Genomic DNA, 22,315 nt, shown 5'->3' on the forward strand with positions numbered 1-22,315 from the left:
CTAAAACTTATCAAAACAGCTAAAAAAAAATGTACTATCAAGATCGTCTGGGAAGCTCTAAAAATGTTGCAAAAGAAACTTGGTCCGTAATAAACGATCTTCGAAATAAAACTAACACAACTCAAACATTTTCTCTTCCAAACCCTGAAAATCTAAATGAATAATTCTTTAATGTGAGTAAAAATATAACAACTACTTTGCCACAACAAGATCGATCCTTTTTCCTATCTCCCCAATTCAAAAAATGTCTCGAATTCATTCTTTATAAATCCAGTTAATAAATCTGAACTGATCCAAGAAATCAATAGTATCAAAAGCAAATCTTCGTGAAGTACTGATGGACTATCCATTAAAATTTTCTTAAATCTTCCAAAATATGTGTTGGAAGTCTTACTACTAGTCCTATTCAAAGTTATTAAGAGATTTATACAACATCGACTGTTATTTCTCGTTGAAAACAACATTTTATCACAAAGTCAGTTCGACATTTTTTTCTAATAAATTTACCAGTGATGCTGTTTTCTGTACTACATGACGTCTATATCAAGCACTAAACAATACTCTTTACACAGCTACTGTTTTTTGTGACTATGCCAAAGCTTTTGATTGTGTAAATCACGACATTTTGATAAAAAAACTAAATTTCTACGGAATTTGTAGTGAGTTTGCTTAATTCGTAAACACCTACATGTTATTCCAGCAAGACTCCTGCAGTTATACTCCACCAAAACTTCTTTCCTTAAGTTTCGTAAAATGACAAAAGCCTATCTATCTGAAAGACCATATAATTCAGTGGAAGAGTTTTTTAACGAATAGCTAAGAAATTACAGTACCTTTATGTACAAGTAACTAAAGTATTTTTATATACACACAACCAAACTTATATGGAATCACCCAGTATTTCTTAATAATAATAAGAAATGTCAATTTTTTTGCAGATAAGAGATAAAGGTTTTTGTTGGAAATACGATTCATAATTGATAAAATTTGATCAAGTACACATTGAAAAATTTTATTATTTGTGTCAAGTTGTAAAACCGAGACGTCAGAGTAAAGTTTGTGTTCAAAAAAGGTAATATGCCTACGTAGGTTTGTCAGATGTTCAGAGGGGAAGAATTGTTGCTCTTGTTGAGCAGGGAATGTCACAAAGGCAAATTTCAGCTACGCTACACGTCTCGCAGAGCGTTGTTTCAAAAACATATGCAAGATTTTTAGAATTGGGTACACTCAAGAACAGGCCTAGAGAAAGTCGTCGTAGAGTAACTAGTGATCGACAAGACCGGTTTTTAGGTCAAATAGCTAGAAGCAATCCAACCTCTTCTCATCCGAAGCTCAAAAGGCAACTTTTGCAGACTACAGGTATTAACATTTCAATTGAAACAGTACGAAAGAGACTTCGTTCCCAAAATTTATTTAACAGGAGGCAGTTGAGGGTTCCCTAGTTATCCAGACAGAACAAAATTGATCGGCTGAATTGGTGTCTGGAACACCAGAACTGGACAAATGAAAATTGGCAAAATGTCCTTTTTTCAGATGAAACCAGAATTGGCCTGAGATCAGATGACCGTCGAATTCGGGTTTTAAGAGGTCGAGGCAGACAAGCTAGACTGCAAACTGCCAGATCCGTTCCAAAATATAAAGAAGGAACTGTTATGTTTTGGGGAGGTATTATGATGGGAGAAAGAATACCTTTGCGTCCCTTACAGCAAAGTTTAACGGGTCGCCGGTATGTCGATTTGGTACTAGAACCCATAGTTAGGCTGTGGTGAGGTGCAGTGGGAAATATTTTCATTTTCATACACGATAATGCCCCTCCACATACCAGCAGAGTTGCCACAGACTTTCTGGAAACTGAAGATGTCATTGTACTGAGCTGTCCTGCCAGTTCACCTGATATTAATCCCATTGAGCATGTGTGGAACCTCATTAAAAGAAGGATTAGAGCTCGAAGGGATAATCCAGGTAATGTGGATCAGCTCATTCAAGCCGCTCTAGAAGAATGAGCAAACTTACCTCAAGAACAAGTTGAAGATTTGATTAGAAGCATTCCCCGTCGGATTGAAGCTTGTATTAGAGCTAGAGGTGGCAACACTGACTATTAAAATGTACAACAAGACTGTATCTTTCTTTAGTCAACACCATTGCAATGTTTTCATTTGTTCGTGTTTTTTTGCGTTTTTGTTAATTCCAAGCATTTGTAACATTTTTTGATTCTTTTTTTTTGATAGTAATTAAACTGGTTTAGTATAAAATGTAGTTCATTTTTCATTAAAAAAAATTTAGTAATACTTTACAAAATCGGAAATACTGGGTGATTCCATAGAAGTTTGGTTGTGTGTATTTATTTGGGCATCACCTGCAGCAACTTAAACTTATAGTTCGTAAGGTTTTATTATGCAATTTGCAATTTATTTAAATTTTGCAATAGATTGTGTATTTTATTATCTTTTATTTTGTGATATTGACGATTTCTGAGACCTTTCTAAAACTATTTCTGAGCAGATCCGTGTTCTTACATAGCTAAAGTTGCCTTCATATAATCCTTTAACAGCGTTGACGTAAGTTAGTGAGATATTTTGCTGTTTCACGGCAAGCCACAACCTATTCAGGGGTACGCTGACAAAAAATAAACACAAGGAAAACCAATAAATCTTGTAATTTTTAAAAAAATAAAGGAACCCGTATAAAAAATCAAGTCAGCTATAGAATGTAGGCGGTACACATCTTTAGATCACAGGACGTATTGATTTTACGTCCCCACTGTATAGTAGGAATAGGATGGCTATACATTCATTCATCTCTGTAACATAAACATGATTCTATATTTAAACGCAGAAATATTTACATCTCCGTTTATAAAACAACAATATGTGAACAATGAACTCAAAAATATGTTCGAGGTGCATGTTTTAAATGAGATCAAAGGTGTATGTACCTACTAAATATATTTTATATCTTCAATACCATGTAAATAGACGTTTTTCTTCATTTATTATGGTGCCGTGTTTTCGCTCAAATATAGCTTTCTGCAATATGGCCTCACTATATATAGTCCGTCTAGAAAGTATCCGGAAAAAAGAAAGCAGAATTATAATTTTACGGTATTTATTTCTATCACTTGAAATATAAAATTTCAACAAATAATTCATCTCATTTATTTATACAACCTCCATTTAAATCTAAACACTTAACTAAACGTCCAGGCACACCCGAAACTAGGTCAAGGCCATAATTTTAGGTAATAGTGTTCCAAGCCTGTAAAACGGACCGAATCAAACCTTCTTTATCTCGTGGCGCTGCTCGTTCCACTACAATCTTCATCAGTCCCCACATGTTTTCAATGGGGCTAAGATCTGGAGATGCTGCTGGCCACGGAATTGTTGAAAGTATGGCATCTTGCATTATCTTGCTGAAAACGCCACCCCTTTGGATATAAAACATGGGCCGTTTCAAGAAGAAAACCATTTAGGATGTCACAATATTTCGCACTATCAACAGTACCATTAACTATACAGAGAGGTGTAGCACCACGCTGAGATATTGCTCCCCAAACCATTATTTTAGTGGGAAATTTGGAAATTTGAACGGTAAAATTTTCTCTTGATAGGATTTTTAGATGATTTGTACCAAGCTGGAAACAACTTTCATCAGATATAAAGACATTATTAAAATTATCTTCTCGAAAACGTTGACAAAAATCTATTCTTCGTTGCCTTTGCAGAGGTGTCATTGTAGGGATTTTTTTTGGATTCCTTGATATGTAGCCTTGCTTTTTCAGTGATATGCGGACAGTTTCTGGGCACACTTTTATTCTTCGTTGATTTCCAAATCTGTTCGCTAATTTTCGAAACCCTAGGCGCAGATTTTGTCGTCCTAAAGCCACTAAAGCATTTAAATTGTTTCCGCGAATCTTACGCGGTCTACCCGAAACTGGTCTATGTCTCATATATATACCATTTTTTATCCTCTTTATTGTCTCATACACTGCACTTTTTCCGAGTTCAGTCAATTGCACTAATTTTTTAACGTTTCGGACACCCTTTCTATACAAATATTCCACCACTTTTCTTTTTTCTACTTGCGACATTATTTCACAAATCTTAAGTCTGTTTACAAACAACAATATTTGACAGATGGTGTTGTCATGCGATTTTGTCCATAACCTTCTATCGGCACAACCTACTTGATGCATTCTTTTGTCTTAAAATGTTCTTCTTCAAGTGCCCTGTCCGTTGCGAACGTTGGCTATTAACATGGCAATTCTGATCTTGTTTGCGGCGCTTCTGAATAGTTCGACCGATGTGAGCCCGAACCACTTCCTCAGATTTTGGAGCCACGAGTGTCTTCTCCTGCCTGGCCCTCGCTTACTGTCTATTTTTCCCTGGACAATCAATTGCAGTAGACGGTACTTATCGTGTCTCAATATGTGGCCTAGATATTCAAGCTTTCTTTGTTTAATTGTATTCACGATTTCTTTCTCCTTTCCGATTCTTTGGATTACCTCTATGTTGGTGACATGTTCGATCCAGGATATACGAAGAATGCGTCGGTACACCCACATTTCGAATGCTTCTAGTTTTCTCGTGAGCGTCTCCGTCAGCATCCAGGCCTCCACACCATACAGTAAGATCGGAAAAATGTAGCATTTAACTAGACGTAGTTTTAGGGGAAGAGACAAATCCCTGCTTATGAGGAGCTTTTTCATATTGCTAAATGCTGCTCTAACTCGTTCTATTCTCGCCTTAATTTCTATGGCCTGTTCCCATTTTGCATTTACGTTGGTGCCAAGGTAACCAATTAGTATGTTACTTATCCGTAACTGTCGAGCAGGCTGTTGCTTCCTGCTTATCAGCAGCAATAAAAAGCAGCTTAAAATGTTACAAAAAGGAAATCTATTAAAATTAGGAAAAATATAAAATTCCGGATACTTTCTAGACGGACTATACAATAAACAATATGGGGGAATACACAGTCATGTCCAGCTCCACTTAGTATTTTTACCTCTTCTGATAGTTCATTATCTATTTGTATTTTGGCTTTCTGGTTCCAATACAATGCGCTATGATTCTGATAAGTTTGTCATGATAATCCTAGTTGAGACTTACTTATTTCTAGATCTAGTTTTTTTGTAGATCCTGTTTGTTTATAACTTTAGAAAAAGATTTCACTACGTGATCAGGACAATTGTTTGATCTTCAGAGCATTTTTTGGCATTAATATTTTTCCTTTGCTGGCATTATTCTATTGGCAAAATAGGGCAAGGGGGAAGAAAATAAAGAAACAAACAATAGACTAAAAAAAAGAAGAAAACACGAAAACCTAATTGAAGAATTAGACAATTAGACAACTGTAAAAACGCTATAAAAGAAGTAGCCGAGGAAGTATAAGGAATGCAGGAAGAATAGGAAAGAACCAGAGTAATTGACCGGTTTGACGAAGAATTTCAGATAATAACGGAAAGTAAAATCAGAGCAGATGTGTGGATACAACAAAGAACCGGAAATAGGCAAGCAGAAGAGGAATATTGGGTGTCCCAAAATTTATGCAAGATATAAATTAAACACTGTTTTTTTTTTTAGATTGTAATTTTTTATTGTATCATAAAGTACATAGGATACGGTTATGTATCAAATGGTCTACGCGGCCTTGTTGGCACATACACACTTTTTTGTCGACATTTTCCATGACTATTTTGCATAAATGTGAATTGATATAGCGGTTGCTGAATTTCGTTGATGGAGCGTTGAATTTCCTCGTATAATGCCCGAGTGGTTTTAGGATTGTTGGTATATACGTTTGACTTCAAATAACCCCATAAAAAGATCCCAGAAAAGGGTGTTAAATCACACGATCTGAGGGGTTAATTCTGTTTGAAACTTATGTCGCCAATTTAGACAGAAAGTACTCTGTTATCATGTTGCGATATCGAGCATCAGTAACATTCACTGCCTGACCAGCCTCATTTTTAAAGAAGTATGATCCAATGATGCCTCCAGCCCAAGATTCGCACCAAACATTGATACCTTGTGGATGATTTTTTTTTGGGCAGTTGCATGTCGGTTTTTAGAACAACAAAACCGGCAATTTTGACGATTAACAAAGCCATCAAGGTGAAAATGTGCTTCATCGTTTAGAATGATTGCTCGAAAAATCAGCATCCACTTGTTGATGTTCAATAATCCATTCATAGGCCTCAGTTGAACTTTGTAAGCATGGAGATGCAGATTTTCAGAGAGTATACGCTGTAGAGAACTTCTTGAAATTTGTAGTTCTTGTCCATGACGCCGAATTGATGTTCCTGGACTATCGCCAACAATCTCACGCACTGCTCAATATTCTTTCTGAATTTTTCAATTACTCTCTTCACAGTTGTTGAAGAATGTTGCCAAACATATTTTGTACAAAATTTTTCAAATGTGACCGCCAAACTTTTATTATTTTTAAAATATCGTTCAACAATAAAAACGCCTTGTTCTCTCGTGTAACGCTCCATTTTTACTAACCCTAAACTGCCACCTAATCCAACAAAAACTGTCAGCTATTAAACTGTTTTCTTTTGGTGAAAACACTTTACTGCAGAATTGACGATAAATTCAAATCTTGCGTGAAGTTTGGGACAGCCATTATAAAACAACTACGAAAATACTATCTTTCCTTTTTGTTATTTTTACTTTAAACATAATTTATTTATTATTTATTTTATGATTTGGCTAAGGATCTTGACTTATGGTTTCGTATTTTCTTTAGTTATAGACTTCCAAATATATTAAAATTACTACACACATTCCACTATTGGAAGTGTGAGATATACTTTGTCGTAATTGTAAAATTAGAACTGTTTTGTTACGCCCGTTGCCCCCAACAATTTATTAAAACCAAAGAGGGGAAATCTAAACAACAATAATTTCATTCCGACTGTTATCTGTCTATCAGTAGTCTCGCTTGTTGCTTTTATCAGTTCAATTTCATTTTAGCTTCGTATTGATCAATATTTTGTTTCAATTTAATTTTTAGTTGTATTCTGTTGATTTTTGCATGAGTTTATTTTTTGGTTTCAGTTTTGTATTGTGAAATAGTGCATTGCATGCGGGCATTATCTAAGGACTGATGGGTATCCCGACGGAATCTGGTATGCTGCAGAGCTCTCAGGTAAGTCATTGTTTTTAGTTTCCTTTTTTTTTAGATAATTTCCAATATTTTACATGGAAAAATGAAAATAAACTAACGATTAATATTTCATACATTATAAACTTGAGCAAAGTTTATCTGCTTGCCCGTTAATAATATATTGAATTGAAATATGTCATGCATCTTTAAATTTATGGCAACTATTTGTTATTTTTGATAAAAATATAAATGTATTTACAAAGATATGAAAACAAACAACACTGTCTATAATATTTGGTATTAGTATGAGACCAGACGCCTCTGAATTGGACCAAAACCAATATACAATACAGTTTTATTTTTCTGAATTAGAATTTATTTAACTATTATAAATTAAACGGATAGGGTTAAGCTTATTAAATTTGATTCTGTGTGATTTTGTCAATTAATCAACAATATCTAATACTTTTATCTTCTTCCTTCTTGTATGTAGGCGTTAAAGCCTGTTTCTTCTTCAATATTAGCCTCCTAAATTGTTTAAATTATCGCACCATCTTTTTCTGGGTCTGCCAATACTTCTTCGTCCATTTGGTGACTTATCTCGTGCTATTTGTACTATCCTATCCTCTGCCATTCTACTAATGTGTTCGTTCCACTCATGTTTCCGTTTTGTCACCCATCCATTTATGTCTTCTGTATGGCATGCTCTTTAAATGCACTATTTAAATGGGAATAAGCCACAATTAAAAAGAAAAGCTTATAACCGGTGCGTTTTACCAGTCCTCACATACGGAGCAGAAACCTTAACTCTCACAAAAACATCAGCCGAAAAATTGAGAAGGACACAACGAAAGATGGAGAGATCAATGCTTGGAATGAGCTTAAGGAATAGAATAAGAAACGAGGAAGTTCGTAGACGAACCGGAGTGGAAGACATTATCGAACATATTACAAGGCAAAAATGGAGATGGGCAGGACATGTTGCAAGAATGAAAGACGACAGTTTGACAAAAAAATTGCTTGAGTGGAGACCACGGGCTGACAAGCGAAGCCGAGGAAGACCCCCAACGCGATGGACCGACGACCTCAAAAGAATCGTGACCAATTGGATAGCAGAGGCACAGAACAGAAGCAGATGGAAAAGTCTAGAGGAGGCCTATGTTCAACAATGGACAACTCAGGGCTGATTGATGATGATGAATGATGAAGCCACAATTAAAGGTTAAAGTACGTTTATTGACGTTTCAATTTCCACTTCGGAAATCGTTCTTTTGGGAATAATTAAGATAAGTGTTGCTTGTAAAAACTTACTGTGTAGAATCCAAATCCCATTTTTTTTTCATTCACTTTAAACAAGTGTCTTTTGGAATTAATAACAGCATGGACCGATTTTACAGCCAATTCTCGACAAGAAGCTGGGAAATATTGTTTAATAAGTGTCTGAAGAACACGCTCATCTATTTTACTGATCTTTGAAGTACAAACAGTTTTATCGTTTGCGTCAACATGTTTTTTTAATTGTGAAATTATATTTTTCACAGTTCCTTGAAGAATATTTAAATTTTGAGCAATTTTATGTCCAGAAAGTCCTTTGTTGTGGACCGCAACAATGAATTTTCGTAAATCGTTAGATAAACACTTTCCTCGGACCATTTTGGCAAGTAACTAAATTAAATCACTCAACTAACGTCATAAATTGTTTCTTCAAGGCAAACTTGACAATATAATTTCCAGAAAAAATTATAAAAGAGATTTTATTGGATAAATAAATATTTATCAGATTCTGTGGTCATCTAATTAATTTGCAGCAGACATTACTTTTTCTTTTTGTTTATTTTATAATTATTTTAGTTGATAAAAGTATCAAATATGCTTAGTCGTATCAGTTTAATTTATAATAGTTAAATAAATTCTTACTTCTTTCCGATGTCCATACAGCCCTTTAAGATATATTGAGCTCTCGAAGATCCCTTTTGATGTTCCACCTGGCGTCGATACATCTAAATTTCTGGTAGCTCTCTCATTAGCACTTCCCATGCATAACCCATCCATGCAAGTTTCCGGGATATCTGAATATGCTGTTATTAGGGGTTGTTTAGAGAGGTTTCTATTTTCCGCGTTTGAGCGCATTTTGCAATTACCATCAGGATCTTGCTTGGGCCCTAGAATATTTTATTTTTAAAGGTAAAGAGGCGTTGTTGTCCTTTTATTGTTAGTCTCCATGTTTCGCAACCGTTTAATACTACTGATCTTATAATAGTATTATAGATTCTTAGTTTTAGATTTTTTGACAGTAATTTTGATTTCATCCATCTGTTTAAAACTCCTGTAGTTTTATTTCCCGCTGTTATTATCACCGATATTTCCTCTACAACTACAACTTCATTGCAGCATTGTTGCATTTTTGCAAACAAATTCTAATTCATAAAAATGGACTCGTATATGACTATATTCGTAAAGGATTTGATCAAAATTATGAAAATAGTAATGATTTTTTTACTGCTTATCAAAAAGCGGGTCGAAAAAATTTGTTTTTAGACTAAAAATATATCAAAATCGGATATACCTACCAAGAAATACAGCACTGTTACTTGATGTTTACAAATAGCAAAGGAAAATAATATTCATTTGAAAAAGATGCAATGTTTGTTATTTGTTTGTAAGAAAAATGATGGCCAACGTCTGAATATGGACACAGTACCTAAAGAAGAAAACTGCTCCTGCACTGCATTTCTACTTCCCTTGATTCCTAATTTATGTTTATGTTCTGAAGCAGGAGAGATATGATAGAAACATTCAGTCTAATAGAAAAAGCGACAGGCAACAGACGAGGCAACTTCTGAGTATAACTGTGGGAACTACAACTTCGATAAGTGTTCTTGTTTTGAGTCAGAACTCTGACTTGCTTTGAACGATCCGGAGTGCAAAGAAACTATTGAAAATGTTTCCAGCTATCTGGATTCTGGTTCTATCTCTCCTGTTTGATCATTGTTATGTGTTATCGAAGTCTTTAAATATTTATAGTTACTATGTACTTCTATTTTTATCTGTACTCTTTCGTAAAATAGAAAATTTTGCAGAAAAATAAAAAATAAAAAAATACGTGTACAGAAGCTCATGAATTGGTTTTTAACTTTAATTTGCTTTTGCTTTAGCTTGGATTAATCGGATAAATTGAAGTGTTTTTTATGATTCTGACATTTTTTACATGTGCAGATAACGAAACTTATCTAAAATAACCCACTCAGAGTACTAACCCAAGCAATTCAAGATAAAACCGTAATTCTTTTGTGAACAATGAAAAAACAAAGTAATATGATTTTAATTGCAATATTTAGTTTTAATAGTATTAATTTTATACTATTTTTTGTTTATCTATTATGTATTTTTGAATTTTAATTGTTACTTAAATATAATGATGGTTATGGCGTCACAAATACGTCATACACACACATTAAAGTCCAAAAAGCTCAATTACTATAACACGCGCTAACTGAAATTATGTGGAATGTGTCGTTTCAGTCAAATTGACACATACGTATATTTCTCCTGTACACTCCTCATATAGACCTATTTATTACTCAAACTCAGCAGGTAAATGAGGAGTAACAAAGTCTCCATTTCACGTAATTGAGGCGGTAGCTAGAAGAAGGGTCTATCTGCTAAAAGTGTATTTTGAGAAGCAAGCATCGATAAAATAATAGAGAACACCTTTATAAAATATGTCCTTTTTTCTTTTCAAATGAAGAGTATTAAAACAAGTTTACATAAGCCCTTCTTCTGGAGAACACATTTGGCAGATTAAAACGTCTTATGCAGAAGAAAGGCCTATAACTTTTTACTGTTGTATAGTATACTACAGTTATATATTATAGTATACTCCTTCTTCTTCTTCTTCTTCGTGCGACTAGGATTACTCCTGTTTGTCTGCCTCTTATTCTGTTTCCGTCGTTGTTGACTGTACATTATCTTTCCACCTTTTTGGCGACCTTCCAACGGGTCTTCTGCTATACGGCTTGTTGTTTTTACAGATGTTCGCCAATCTATCTGGTCCCATTTGGTTTACATGTTCGTTCCAGTTTTTTTTCTTGTTTTTATCCACCTGTTAATATTGAAAATATAATTAATATTTTGAATTTTGCATTGTTTGCGTATACTTCTGTTGGTTTGTCTGTCTCTTAATGATATGCCCGCTATTGATCTTAATACTTTCATTTCGATATTGTTGATTTGTTGTTTCGTCTTTCTTGTATCGGTCCTTGTCTCCGCTGCATATGTTAGGATTGGTCTTACTGTTGTCTTGTATACTTTCATTTTGCTTTCCGTGGTCAGATATTTGTTTCTCCATATGGTTTCTCGGAGGCAACCACTTACTCTTGCCGCTTTTGATTCTTGCCTTGTGGTCTCTGTTCTTATATCCCTGTCACTAGTGATCTCTACTCCTAGGTAATTGAATTTCATTATTTCTTTATTTCTTGTTCTACTATTTTGCCGTCTATTTCTAGTTTGCATCTACGGGGCTCATTACTGATCACTATACATTTAGTTTTTTCTACTGATATTCTCATGTTAAGTTTGTTTGCTGTGATATTGAAGGTGCGGAGCTGCCTTTGTAGGTCATCTTCGTTATCAGCAATTAGTACTGCATCATCGGCATAGCATAGTATCGTGATTTTATGCGCTCCCATGTGGTATCCGTGTTGTTTTCTTACTTCGTGAATTATTTGATTCATCCATCACCCCATTGAATAACAGTGGGCTGGGCGAGTCTCCTTGGCGGATTCCTCCTTTTAGTTCTATGCATTCTGTTTCCTCTATTGGCATTATAACTCTGGTCTTGTTGTTCTTGTTAATTTCATTAATTGTCCTTATTATCTGATGGTCTATTTGTTCAGCTTGTAATAAATTTAAGATGTCATTTCGCTTCACCCTGTCAAAAGCACTTTTTAAATCTACAAAGCATGTATGCTGGTTTTCCATATTCAATAGACTTCTGTATTATTTGTCTGATAATAAAAATTGCGTCTATTGTACTGCGGTTCTTCCGGAAGCCTTGTTGTTCATCTGCCATGTTCGCTTTTTCCTCGATTTTATCTTTTATGACTGCCGTTAACAATTTTAATGTACTATTCATCAGACTAATGCCTCTATAATTTTAAGGATTTCTCGAGTCTCCCTTTTTAAGTATCGGTAGCAGGAGACTTTCCTTCCATTCCGCTGGTACTACTCCGGTATTTATTATCTCGACGAATAATTTTAGGAGCCATTTGCGTAGTGTTGTTCCTCTATATTTTAGCAGTTCATTGTTTATCTTATCAGGACCAGGTGCTTTTCTGTTTTTTAATTTTTTTATTCGTTCTTGTAGCTCTTCTTCTGATATTAGTACACTATCGTAAGTTTCGTTAATGATCCTTTCTCAGTTCTCTTCTTCTCCTTCTCCATATAATTTCGTAAAATGCTCAGTCCATTGTTCCTCCGTAATGTTATCTATGCGTGCAAATTCATTAATTTCTGTTTTTTGTCTTCTTATCATATTCCACACCTTTTTCTGGGATCCATAGAGGTCGTATTCCATATCTTTGGTAAATTTCTCCCAGTGTTCTTTTTTGATGTTATCTATTTCTTGCTTTACTTTATTCCTGATTCTCACGTAGTCTTCTCATGCCTTCGGTGTCTTCTCTCCTTTGTATGTTAGGAAAACTTGTTTCTTTTCATTTGCTAGTGCTTTCACCCTTTCGTCGTACCATGGAGTTTTGTATTCCCGTTTATTTCTGTTAACTTTTCTTTTACCTAAAGCTTCTTCCGCTGCTTGTAGGATACATTTTTTAATAATTTTCCAGGTTTCTTCTATATTCTTTTTAGTCTCTAGGTTATGGCTGTTTAGCTTTTCTGTTAGTCTGTTTCTATACAAGTTTGGTGTCCCTTCTTCTTCTAAGCTTTCTATGTTTAACTTTTCTTCTACTTTTATATTTCGCTTGCCTTGTGTGGTGATTGCTATATTTGTTTTTCCTAGTACCAGGCCATGGTCGGATCCTACATTGGCGGAAGATAGAGTGCGCACATCTATTATATTCTTGGAGTGTATTTGTCTGTTTGTTATAATGTAGTCAATCATAGAGTTACGTCCTCTTGTATCTGACCAGGTGATCTTATGTTGTATTGGGTGGTCAAAGTATGTGTTGTTAATTCGGAGGTTATTCATTAAACAAAGTTCTAGAAGTCTTTCTCCGTTGTCGTTGAGCGTTTCTTCGTTAAATCTTTGTGTAACTCCAGCCACAGGTATGTTGCCTACTCTGGCGTTTAGGTCGCCGAGAATTATTGTTTTACTACCGGCTATAGTGGTGTCCAGTAGCTCTTGGAGCTGTCCATAAAAAGCATCTTTGTCTTCCTTGTTTTTTGCTGTTATCCGGTGCATATACGGGGATAATATTAAGTATCGTCTGGTGAAGTTTAAGGCAAACCAGCATCATGTGTTCGTTGATGTATCTTATTTCTTGAATATTGTTACTATATTTATTGTGCATTAAGAGGCCTACTCCTGCCTGAGCTCGTTTGCTTTTATCTACTCCGCTCCACAGGAATATAAATTTGTTTCTATTGGCACTTCCTTTCCCTTTCTTTTTTGTTTCGTTCAGGGCACATATATCAATTTTATGGAGCTCCAATTTCTGCACAACTTCCTGTTCCCGTTTGTTCCACGATGCGATGTTCCAAGTGCCAATTCGTAGATTATTTGGTCTCTTATTATAGTATACAAAGGTTTAAAATAATAATCAAGGTCTTTGTACAACAAGAAAACTTTTATGTTGTTTACATTACATTATATTCAATATAATTTTATGCTAAATTTCCTCACCATCGGGGTCATCAGCACTACTCTCATTGTCCTTTTCAGCCGGTGTGCTTTCTTGAAATAAAAGTTTGTAGAAATTTCTACTTTCTTTTCTTAAGTACTGAAACTAAAAGTCTCTCAAGTCTTCTATTTTAGACTGATTAATAGAAATCCGAGCAAAGGTGTAAGAGTAAGGTCAAGTGACAACGTTTTTGCATATTTAAAAGGGGTATACATTTCAAAGAAGGTTTTAGAAGCAGCCAGTGTCCCACAAGATTTATACTTCCAGCACGCGATACTGTTGTATTTTAAACTCACCATCTTTATTCACAGGCTTCTTCAAAATATAAGGAAGAAGTGCTGCATCCCAGTCATATATTATAGTCATGTTTGAGGCAGAAAGGAGTAGGAGTTTGGCTGCACTGTACGATTTTTTCTAGGTAGACTTTGGGTTCCTCGACATCTCGAACTCTTTTTAAGGCCGGTCTTATAACCCCAAAATTTCTGTCGCACTGACTAAAGGAGTGTCCACGAACAGGATAAATATGTGTCACTTCGACTCTGTATAGTTTTGATATTCAAGAATAAAACTGTAACAAAGTCTGATTTTTATTTTGGCCTCCAGCTGCCTCTGATAGAAGAACAATGTGCTTGGTATTAGGATAATCTGCTAATTTATTGTGTATACAGTCAAAGATGAATGAAGCAACACTATTTGCTCCCTTTTTACATTGAGATTCTATGAAGGAATATACATATGATGATCCATCATTATGCACGTGTATATTGAAAACGTACATACGTCCACTGATTTTTGAGTCTTTGATAGAACTGTTTTGCTATGCTGAGCTTTGGCAACGGTAGATTTTGTGCGTAATCAAATTCCAGGACAAGAATGCCACTATTATCTGTTGCCTTTCATCATTCCGGTTCTTTTCTAGTTTGATTTCACACTCACGACAATAATCACATGTGACAGTCTTCGGTTTTTTGAACGTAAAATTAGTTTCTCTGAAAAACTTGAAATAGGTCTTGTATTTCATGGTAAGATTATTCCCAGTAGTGTCTTTAAACAACTTTTGAAACTGCTCAAAAATGTTCTTAATCGTTAGGTTTGGGTTGTCAAAGTACAATCTGTTTGTTTTTCCAGGTGTCTGGACATGACTCGGTGTATGTGGAATAGATTTTAAATGTTCTAAAGCCATAGAATAAACATCATCTGAAATTTTTCTTTGGTTTCCGTGTTTTCCACGTTTTTCATCAAGTGGAGTTTTCTCAACAATTTTTTTCTGTAATATTATTACACGCTTCACTCCTACTTGATATAAGTCAACAAAAAAGTAATGGCACACGGACACATCACAACCAGAAGTTTTAAGCTTGTCATGAATGTGTTGCTTGTGTGAGTCCATTTCAAAAGGTAAAAGAAATAATAAATTAGACTTACTCACAATCAATTTAATTTAACTAATCAGACGACCGGTTTCGCTTTCTACAATATTCAAAGCATCTTCAGGTCACGATACAAAGTTAAATAAATGCTGAAAATAATAAACCCATATTAGGGTGTTGTCTAATAAAGATAAAACAAAGATAGGTGATATAAATTATATAAATTACAGTAATTATGCCAATATTACATGTCTGTGGTTTTTCAAAATGAATAAAATGTTTAAGCAGACAAGGTAAGACCCACAAATTGGTAAATTAGTCTATTAAACTGTAATGAATTAATAAATAAACAAATAAATAAAACATTACTTACATGCCGGTACTCTATTAATTGATGGTTGAAAGAACATGGTTCAAACTATCTTGTATTGTTGATTGGAGAACTCAAGTCAACTATTGTAATTGTTTAACAGTAAACGGGGAAGTTCTTGAGGAGACAGATTTTATCCAATGAAGTAGAGATAGGTAAATGTAATTGTTTGTTTGATGAAAGTAATGTTCTATACCATTAAGTTCTTTAAAGTTATTTAGTAGTCTGTAGATATATTTATGAAATGTGTGTTATTTATTGAGATTTTTATTTTTGTTTTGGAAGGTGACAGTTGTGAGACAATGAATAAGAATAGATGTACAAATTAATTACAATACAATTACAATCAATTACAATAGTTGACTTGAGTTCTCCAATCAACAATACAAGATAGTTTGAACCATGTTCTTTCAACCATCAATTAATAGAGTACCGGCATGTAAGTAATGTTTTATTTATTTGTTTATTTATTAATTCATTACAGTTTAATAGACTAATTTACCAATTTGTGGGTCTTACCTTGTCTGCTTAAACATTTTATTCATTTTGAAAAATCACAGACATGTAATATTGGCATAATTACTGTAATTTATATAATTTATATCACCTATCTTTGTTTTATCTTTATTAGACAACACCCTAATATAGGTTTATTATTTTCAGCATTTATTTAACTTTGTATCGTGACCTGAAGATGCTTTGCATATTGTAGAAAGCGAAACCGGTCGTCTGATTAGTTAAATTAAATTGATTGTGAGTAAGTCTAATTTATTATTTCTTTTACCTTTTTTAAGCTTGTATTTCCAGAGATACTGTCTGCTAATGTTGGGATTTTCTATCTTTCTATACCTTTCTAGAGGCTTCCCTAATGCCGTACAACCTGCTAGAAGAGTGTCTTGTTCTTTTTTTGAACCATTATCATAAAAAGAGTCAAATAAACGCTTTTGATCTTGCGAAGTTATTTTTACAGAACATTTTTCTACAAAACACTTATGCACTACAGAAAATACCTTACTCTGTACAGTTTTTCCCGTAAATTTTGACACATACACTTCCACTCTGTCTCTTAGATTTTGCAACGTTTTATTTCCAATGGTCTTTCTGAACAATTTTCTTTTTAGCACCTTTTGACACTGCGTTATCTAAAATAGCCGTTGCTTTAAACACACTTAAACTTACAGTTTAAAATATAACATAACCTAATTACTATTTAAATGGGAATAAGCCACAATTAAAGGTTAAAGTACGTTAATTGACGTTTCAATTTCCACTTCGGAAATCGTTCTCAAAATACAAACATTAGTAAATTAAACAAATTTTGTTTTTTTGTTACTTGGTGAAAAATTCTACTAATAATTTAATTTTATTCTCTAGACTCATTTATATGACAATTCAGACATACATTATACATTTTAGTATACATTTTACATTACTTCAAAATTATACATTTAAAAGTCGTCTACTTTAAAATGTATAATGTATGTCTGAATTGTTAATATACATAAATGAGTCAGATAAAATTAAATTATTATTAGAATTTTTCACCAAGTAACAATAATAACATATTGTTCTGAAGCTATTTTCTTGTGGCATTTTAAAGTAATTACTATTTACATGGGAATAAGCCACAATTAAAGGTTAAAGTACGTTTATTGACGTTTCAATTTCCACTTCGGAAATCGTTCTCAAAATACAAACATTAGTCAATTTACTATGAACGTCAATAAACGTACTTTAACCTTTAATTGTGGCTTATTCCCATTTAAATAGTAATTACTTTAATAATAACATAACCTCAATCACATTGTCAGAAATTCACCAAAAGAGAGTTGATTTAGAGGCACAAATCTTTCTCAGCTGTGCCAACACTTCACTAAAAAAGTGTTGTACCAACGTAAAAAACCATAATGTCGTAGAAAAAATTGGTAGACTGACAGAGATCAACATAAAGAGTTCAATTCTGTGTTCTCCAGAAGAAGGGCCCATAGGAATAAATGCCCTTAATCTAGCCACCGCTTCAATTACAGTTGTTCGAAATCGTTGAATCAATACATTGATATTTCTCCTATATGTTTCCCATTCTCATTCTCATCCTATATGCATCATTATCAAGGTTTCCAGTCCTGGTGGAGTGATTGTCGTTCTCTTTAAAGCTCTTCTTATTCGTTTATTGCAATCAATATTTTTTTTTGTCACAGATTGTCATGTTACTTGGCTTTGGTTGCTCTTTTGTGCATTCTTTATTTTTACATACTTCCTTCCAGTTTCTTACTTTTATTATTTTGAGGTCTCTAATAATTTAAACCTGTGATTTCTCTTAAGCCCGCCACTCACGTTCCAACGGCGCAGTACGATTTTGTCGAATGCAATTGCAGTACAATAATGTTAAAAATCGGATGGGAACACGCACGTACCGATTTTGCAGTATGAGTTTTACTTTCAAATCAGAAACGAGTCAAATAACGATATACTTTTAGCGGCTCTTGCTCTTTGTATAAACGAAAAAAATACAAGAAACGTAGGTGGTGGTGCAAAGATTGGTTGCTGAAAAGACATACATACTGTCACGTACATTTATTAGAAGAATTGCGATTATATCCAGATAATTTTAATTTCCTTTTGTAACATATTCGAAAATTATTAATTTTCGTTTTTACCAACTCTTCATTAGTATCCGCTTTCACTTCTTGAAATTTAGCAACCAAAATATTCACAGCTTTTTTTTAGCGGTTTTATCATATTATGATGTCGATTTTATGTCCCAAAAACACTCTTGTTCTTTATAAATGATTTTTTTGCAGTCGTACGATTTTGTCGTTGTCACAATATACACGATAAAATTTACGTCCCAACCAACTCTGTCGTACTCATTCGGCAAAATCGTACTGCAGCGTTGGAACGTGAGTGGCGGGCTTTAGGTTCCTGCCTTTCATTCTTTCTCTCGTTTTTTCCGTTTATTATGTCATGCTGGACTTTTCTCAAATGTCAGCCGGACTAAGTCAAAGTGACCCCGTTGAGGAAATTTATGGTTTTCTGCAAGGACAGAAGGAATTAAGCAGCTTAGATTTTGAGTCAAATGATTTTCTTTTGTTCAAAGAGTCCAAATGTTAGTCTCAAGTGATTTTTGTTTCTGTTATCACGTAATACTGGTCTTATTGAATGTATAATAATGCAATAAAAGGTTATCAAGTGTCATTTAATTTAAAATAAACAATATTTGTGCAGTTTCGTCGAAATATGCCCATCTCTCCTCCTCATTACTGGAATGCAGACGAATGTCTTTTTAGATCACAGAGAGACAAAGCAATACCAAGCAGTTTAACTATTTATACACATTTTCTCATAAAACTAAAATAGTAGTGATCGATGCGTGGCACGCAGTTTGCTAACTTCAAAGCATTTGTTGGTTGTTATTTAAATCCATATACAAACATAAACATGGATCTATATGACAGTCTGTTGACCTTCTATATAACAAGTTCAAGTACTATTTTACGCAAGAGTTGTAACCAGAAATCTTTACGAGGGTATTACTAAATGAAAAGTAGATAAAACTTTATACATCTCTTGTTAAAAAATTTAATTCAACTGGGAATCAGTGGGAATATTAATTATAGTCTTGAATTTATCATTTAATTACCAAACCCGTTTTGTGTTGGATTTTGAGACTCTTGGTTAAGGATATAACCTACATTTTTGTTTTTTTCTTTAAGTAGTGCATCCGCCATGATAGAAAGGAACGAAATCTATTTTATTGAGGAATCGCTCAAGCTCAAACATACTTAGTATTGTATCAGTTTTCAGCTTACAGTTAAATATGCGCCATAAGAGGTTTTTTTCAGTATTGGTAATAGTAATATTTATTAGATAAACAAGTAAAATAAAATTGAACGTCAGTATCAAGATTTACATACATAATATCATATAAATATTATATCTATATTATAAAGCTGTTATTGAACTAATATGTCATATTCTTCTTATTAAATTTCAATTAACTTTTGGAAGTTTTTTTAAATTCTCGGGTAATTTATTAAGTAATTTAAAATACCCCTATACAATACGTTTTTCTGTTAAAGCTAGCTAGTTAAAGTTATGTTTAAGATGATTATAAAATATTCACACTGAAAACTTTGTTTTCAAAACTTCCACAAAATTTATTAAAATATGTTATCACTACAGCTGTTTCGGCAGAGTGCCTTTCTCAAGTGATCTATTTTTGGTATGTGTTTACACTTTATAGTCTTTAAGGAAATTGGTTGAGGTGGGGAGAAATGTTTGTCTCAACTTGGTCATTCCGAATTATGTCTGTGTTTTTTTTTTAATTTGTTAATTTCTACAGATTCTACTAAAGACAGCTGTCAGAATATCTGACTTCCCAAATTACCTCCTTCTTTTGGCATGAATTGTATGATATGGACACAAACGCAAACGACATGTTGTTTCAAGAGCATGGCGATACTGTCACATTGGAGTCCTCGCGAGCGATTTAAGGGCATGGTCATATCGCGTGGAGTTTATGTGAACTGGGCTCCGAGTTCGTGCGATTTGACCCCGTTAGACTCTTTCTTGTGGGGTTTTCTTAAGTTGCAGGTCTATGCAAATAAGTCATAAATCACAGCGCTCCTTAAAGGCCCATAAAATAGATATTGCAGGAAAAAAGGCATATAAAATAGTTGTTGCAGGATAATTGTTAATGCTAGTAATATCTCCTTTCTCATAAACTGGCACTACACAGGTAGTTTTCTTTACTGAGTTATTATATACCTTTCTTTACTGAGTTATTAATAATAGGAGCCAGTGGTCCTACAACAAGCTTCATACGTAGCTTTGCATTAGTTGTATAGATTTGATCCAATTTTATTTGGAGTTACCTGTTTTAAGGACATCGATGTAAAAAGGCTTTTTGCAGACCTCTATTCGTATCTCATTTAATACAAAATAATGATTTGTATTTTCCTTGTAATTGTAGGAAGCTGAATGAAATCTTGAAATATTCCTAATGCTTAGGAATTGACATCTTTTTTTATTAATTTTATAGTTACAGGTCGTAAGTTCGTAATGACTTCATAGAATACCCGAAACAAACAAAAAACGACATTACTAATTTTAATGGGAATTACCCACAATTTTAGATGAAAGTTAGTTTTCCGCTTTTGATATTGTAACGATTTCAAATAAAACGAGCGGTTCTATTTTACATAAACTATTTATTTACGACACGATATTATCTTAAAAATTAAACAAATAACAGCGTTGCTTATAGTTACAAATGCACTGTTCTAGAAGCGTCTCGATTAGTCCATCTCTATCGGTTACTGCGCCGTATGTTCTTCTAGATAATCAAGATAATTATTGCTAACGCCGCGCACCGACGACCCTATATTATGGAGTGCCTCATCTCGAAGCTTTTCGTAAATATGTCATCTTTCTGAGAATTGTGACACATACGTTGAAGATTTGCTATTTCGTTACAATATTTTTCAGTGCATACAAATCACTTCTTTCATGTTTTTAGTGCATTTTCCAAGTATAGTACTGGAAATTATACTTTTTGTTGCATTGACCCTACGCAATAAGAAAAAAACAAGCCCTGAAAAGATGGGACTAAGCTAATTGAAGTACGATCGGTATATAGCAGACGGTTTCCAGGAGAAAAAAATTTCCTAAAGAAGATTCTAAAATCCTAAACAACGACAACTTCAATTCGGTTCATTTCCTTAAATAAAGATTTGGTCAAATCTGTCTTTTTCCCATAATGGAATTCGGACGGATTTGATAAAATTTCCAGTGGTTTTTGTCAATAGTCTCTTTCCTGGGTTTATTTTGAAGAGCTTCAGCTAGGTTTACTTGTAATTTTTTTTCGCCAATTAAATAAAGCTAATAATTTAAGACTTATGCCCAAGATAATTTAAATAACGTCGTTGCAAACTTAAAACGCAATGCCTCCTCCCGGTTCGTTTGCTCTATTGTTCATATCAAGGTCACGTAAACGGTAATTAATTATTGTCTAATATAACTTGTCTATATTCGCTCCGTGCGTGACCATGGTAGGGGTACCTTGAAACGATGCCAGCGTGCGTAGCGGCAAAATATGACAAAATTGGAATCATGGAATCTTTTTACGCATAAATTTTATCAAAAATGTGCGCAAATACATGTTGCGTATTTAATTGTGCTAATAATAGCAAAAATAGTAAGTGTAGTTTTTATAGGTTCCCAAAGATTACATATAAATTAGAGAAAAGAAAAAGATATATCCGTGCTATTAATATGAAAAATTAAATATCACATAACCTCATTTTTATGCAATTGAAATAGAAAATATTTAAATAATTTACCTTAAATGATATTTTATAAGGCTTAAAGCTAACTACAGAGTGCCTGACGACTTTAGCTTTTATATCATACCTTTTACTATTACTGTTTTTAATTATAAATATGCTCTTTCACGTGAAAAACTTGATTTGCCAGTACTAGATTTTTCCCTTTCTTTTCCGTTTGGGATTAAAAAGATATATTATGATGAATTTTGAGAAACCCAGTTTTTAATACTACATTCATTTTGTACATAAACTGAAAAAATATAATAAAAAAGTTAATTATTAATAATT

General features: G+C 33.7%; 1 protein-coding gene across 2 annotated transcripts in view; it reads left to right on the plus strand.

The window, feature by feature from the left end:
• The window catches only part of LOC140440190 (coronin-2B-like), a 76,608-nt gene that overhangs the window by 7,866 nt on the left and 46,427 nt on the right, over positions 1–22,315 (plus strand). Inside the window, exon 2 of one of the 2 annotated variants that reach the window (XM_072530518.1) lies at positions 7,059–7,149. The exons of the other annotated variant lie outside the window; for it this stretch is intronic. Coding sequence (XP_072386619.1) covers positions 7,108–7,149 — 42 coding nt within the window. The 5' untranslated portion in view covers positions 7,059–7,107. The remainder of the gene's footprint in view (positions 1–7,058; positions 7,150–22,315) is intronic. 2 annotated transcript variants of the gene reach the window in all.

This window comes from Diabrotica undecimpunctata, chromosome 4 (genome assembly GCF_040954645.1).
Source record: "Diabrotica undecimpunctata isolate CICGRU chromosome 4, icDiaUnde3, whole genome shotgun sequence".
In the NCBI taxonomy this organism is placed as follows: domain Eukaryota; kingdom Metazoa; phylum Arthropoda; class Insecta; order Coleoptera; family Chrysomelidae; genus Diabrotica; species Diabrotica undecimpunctata.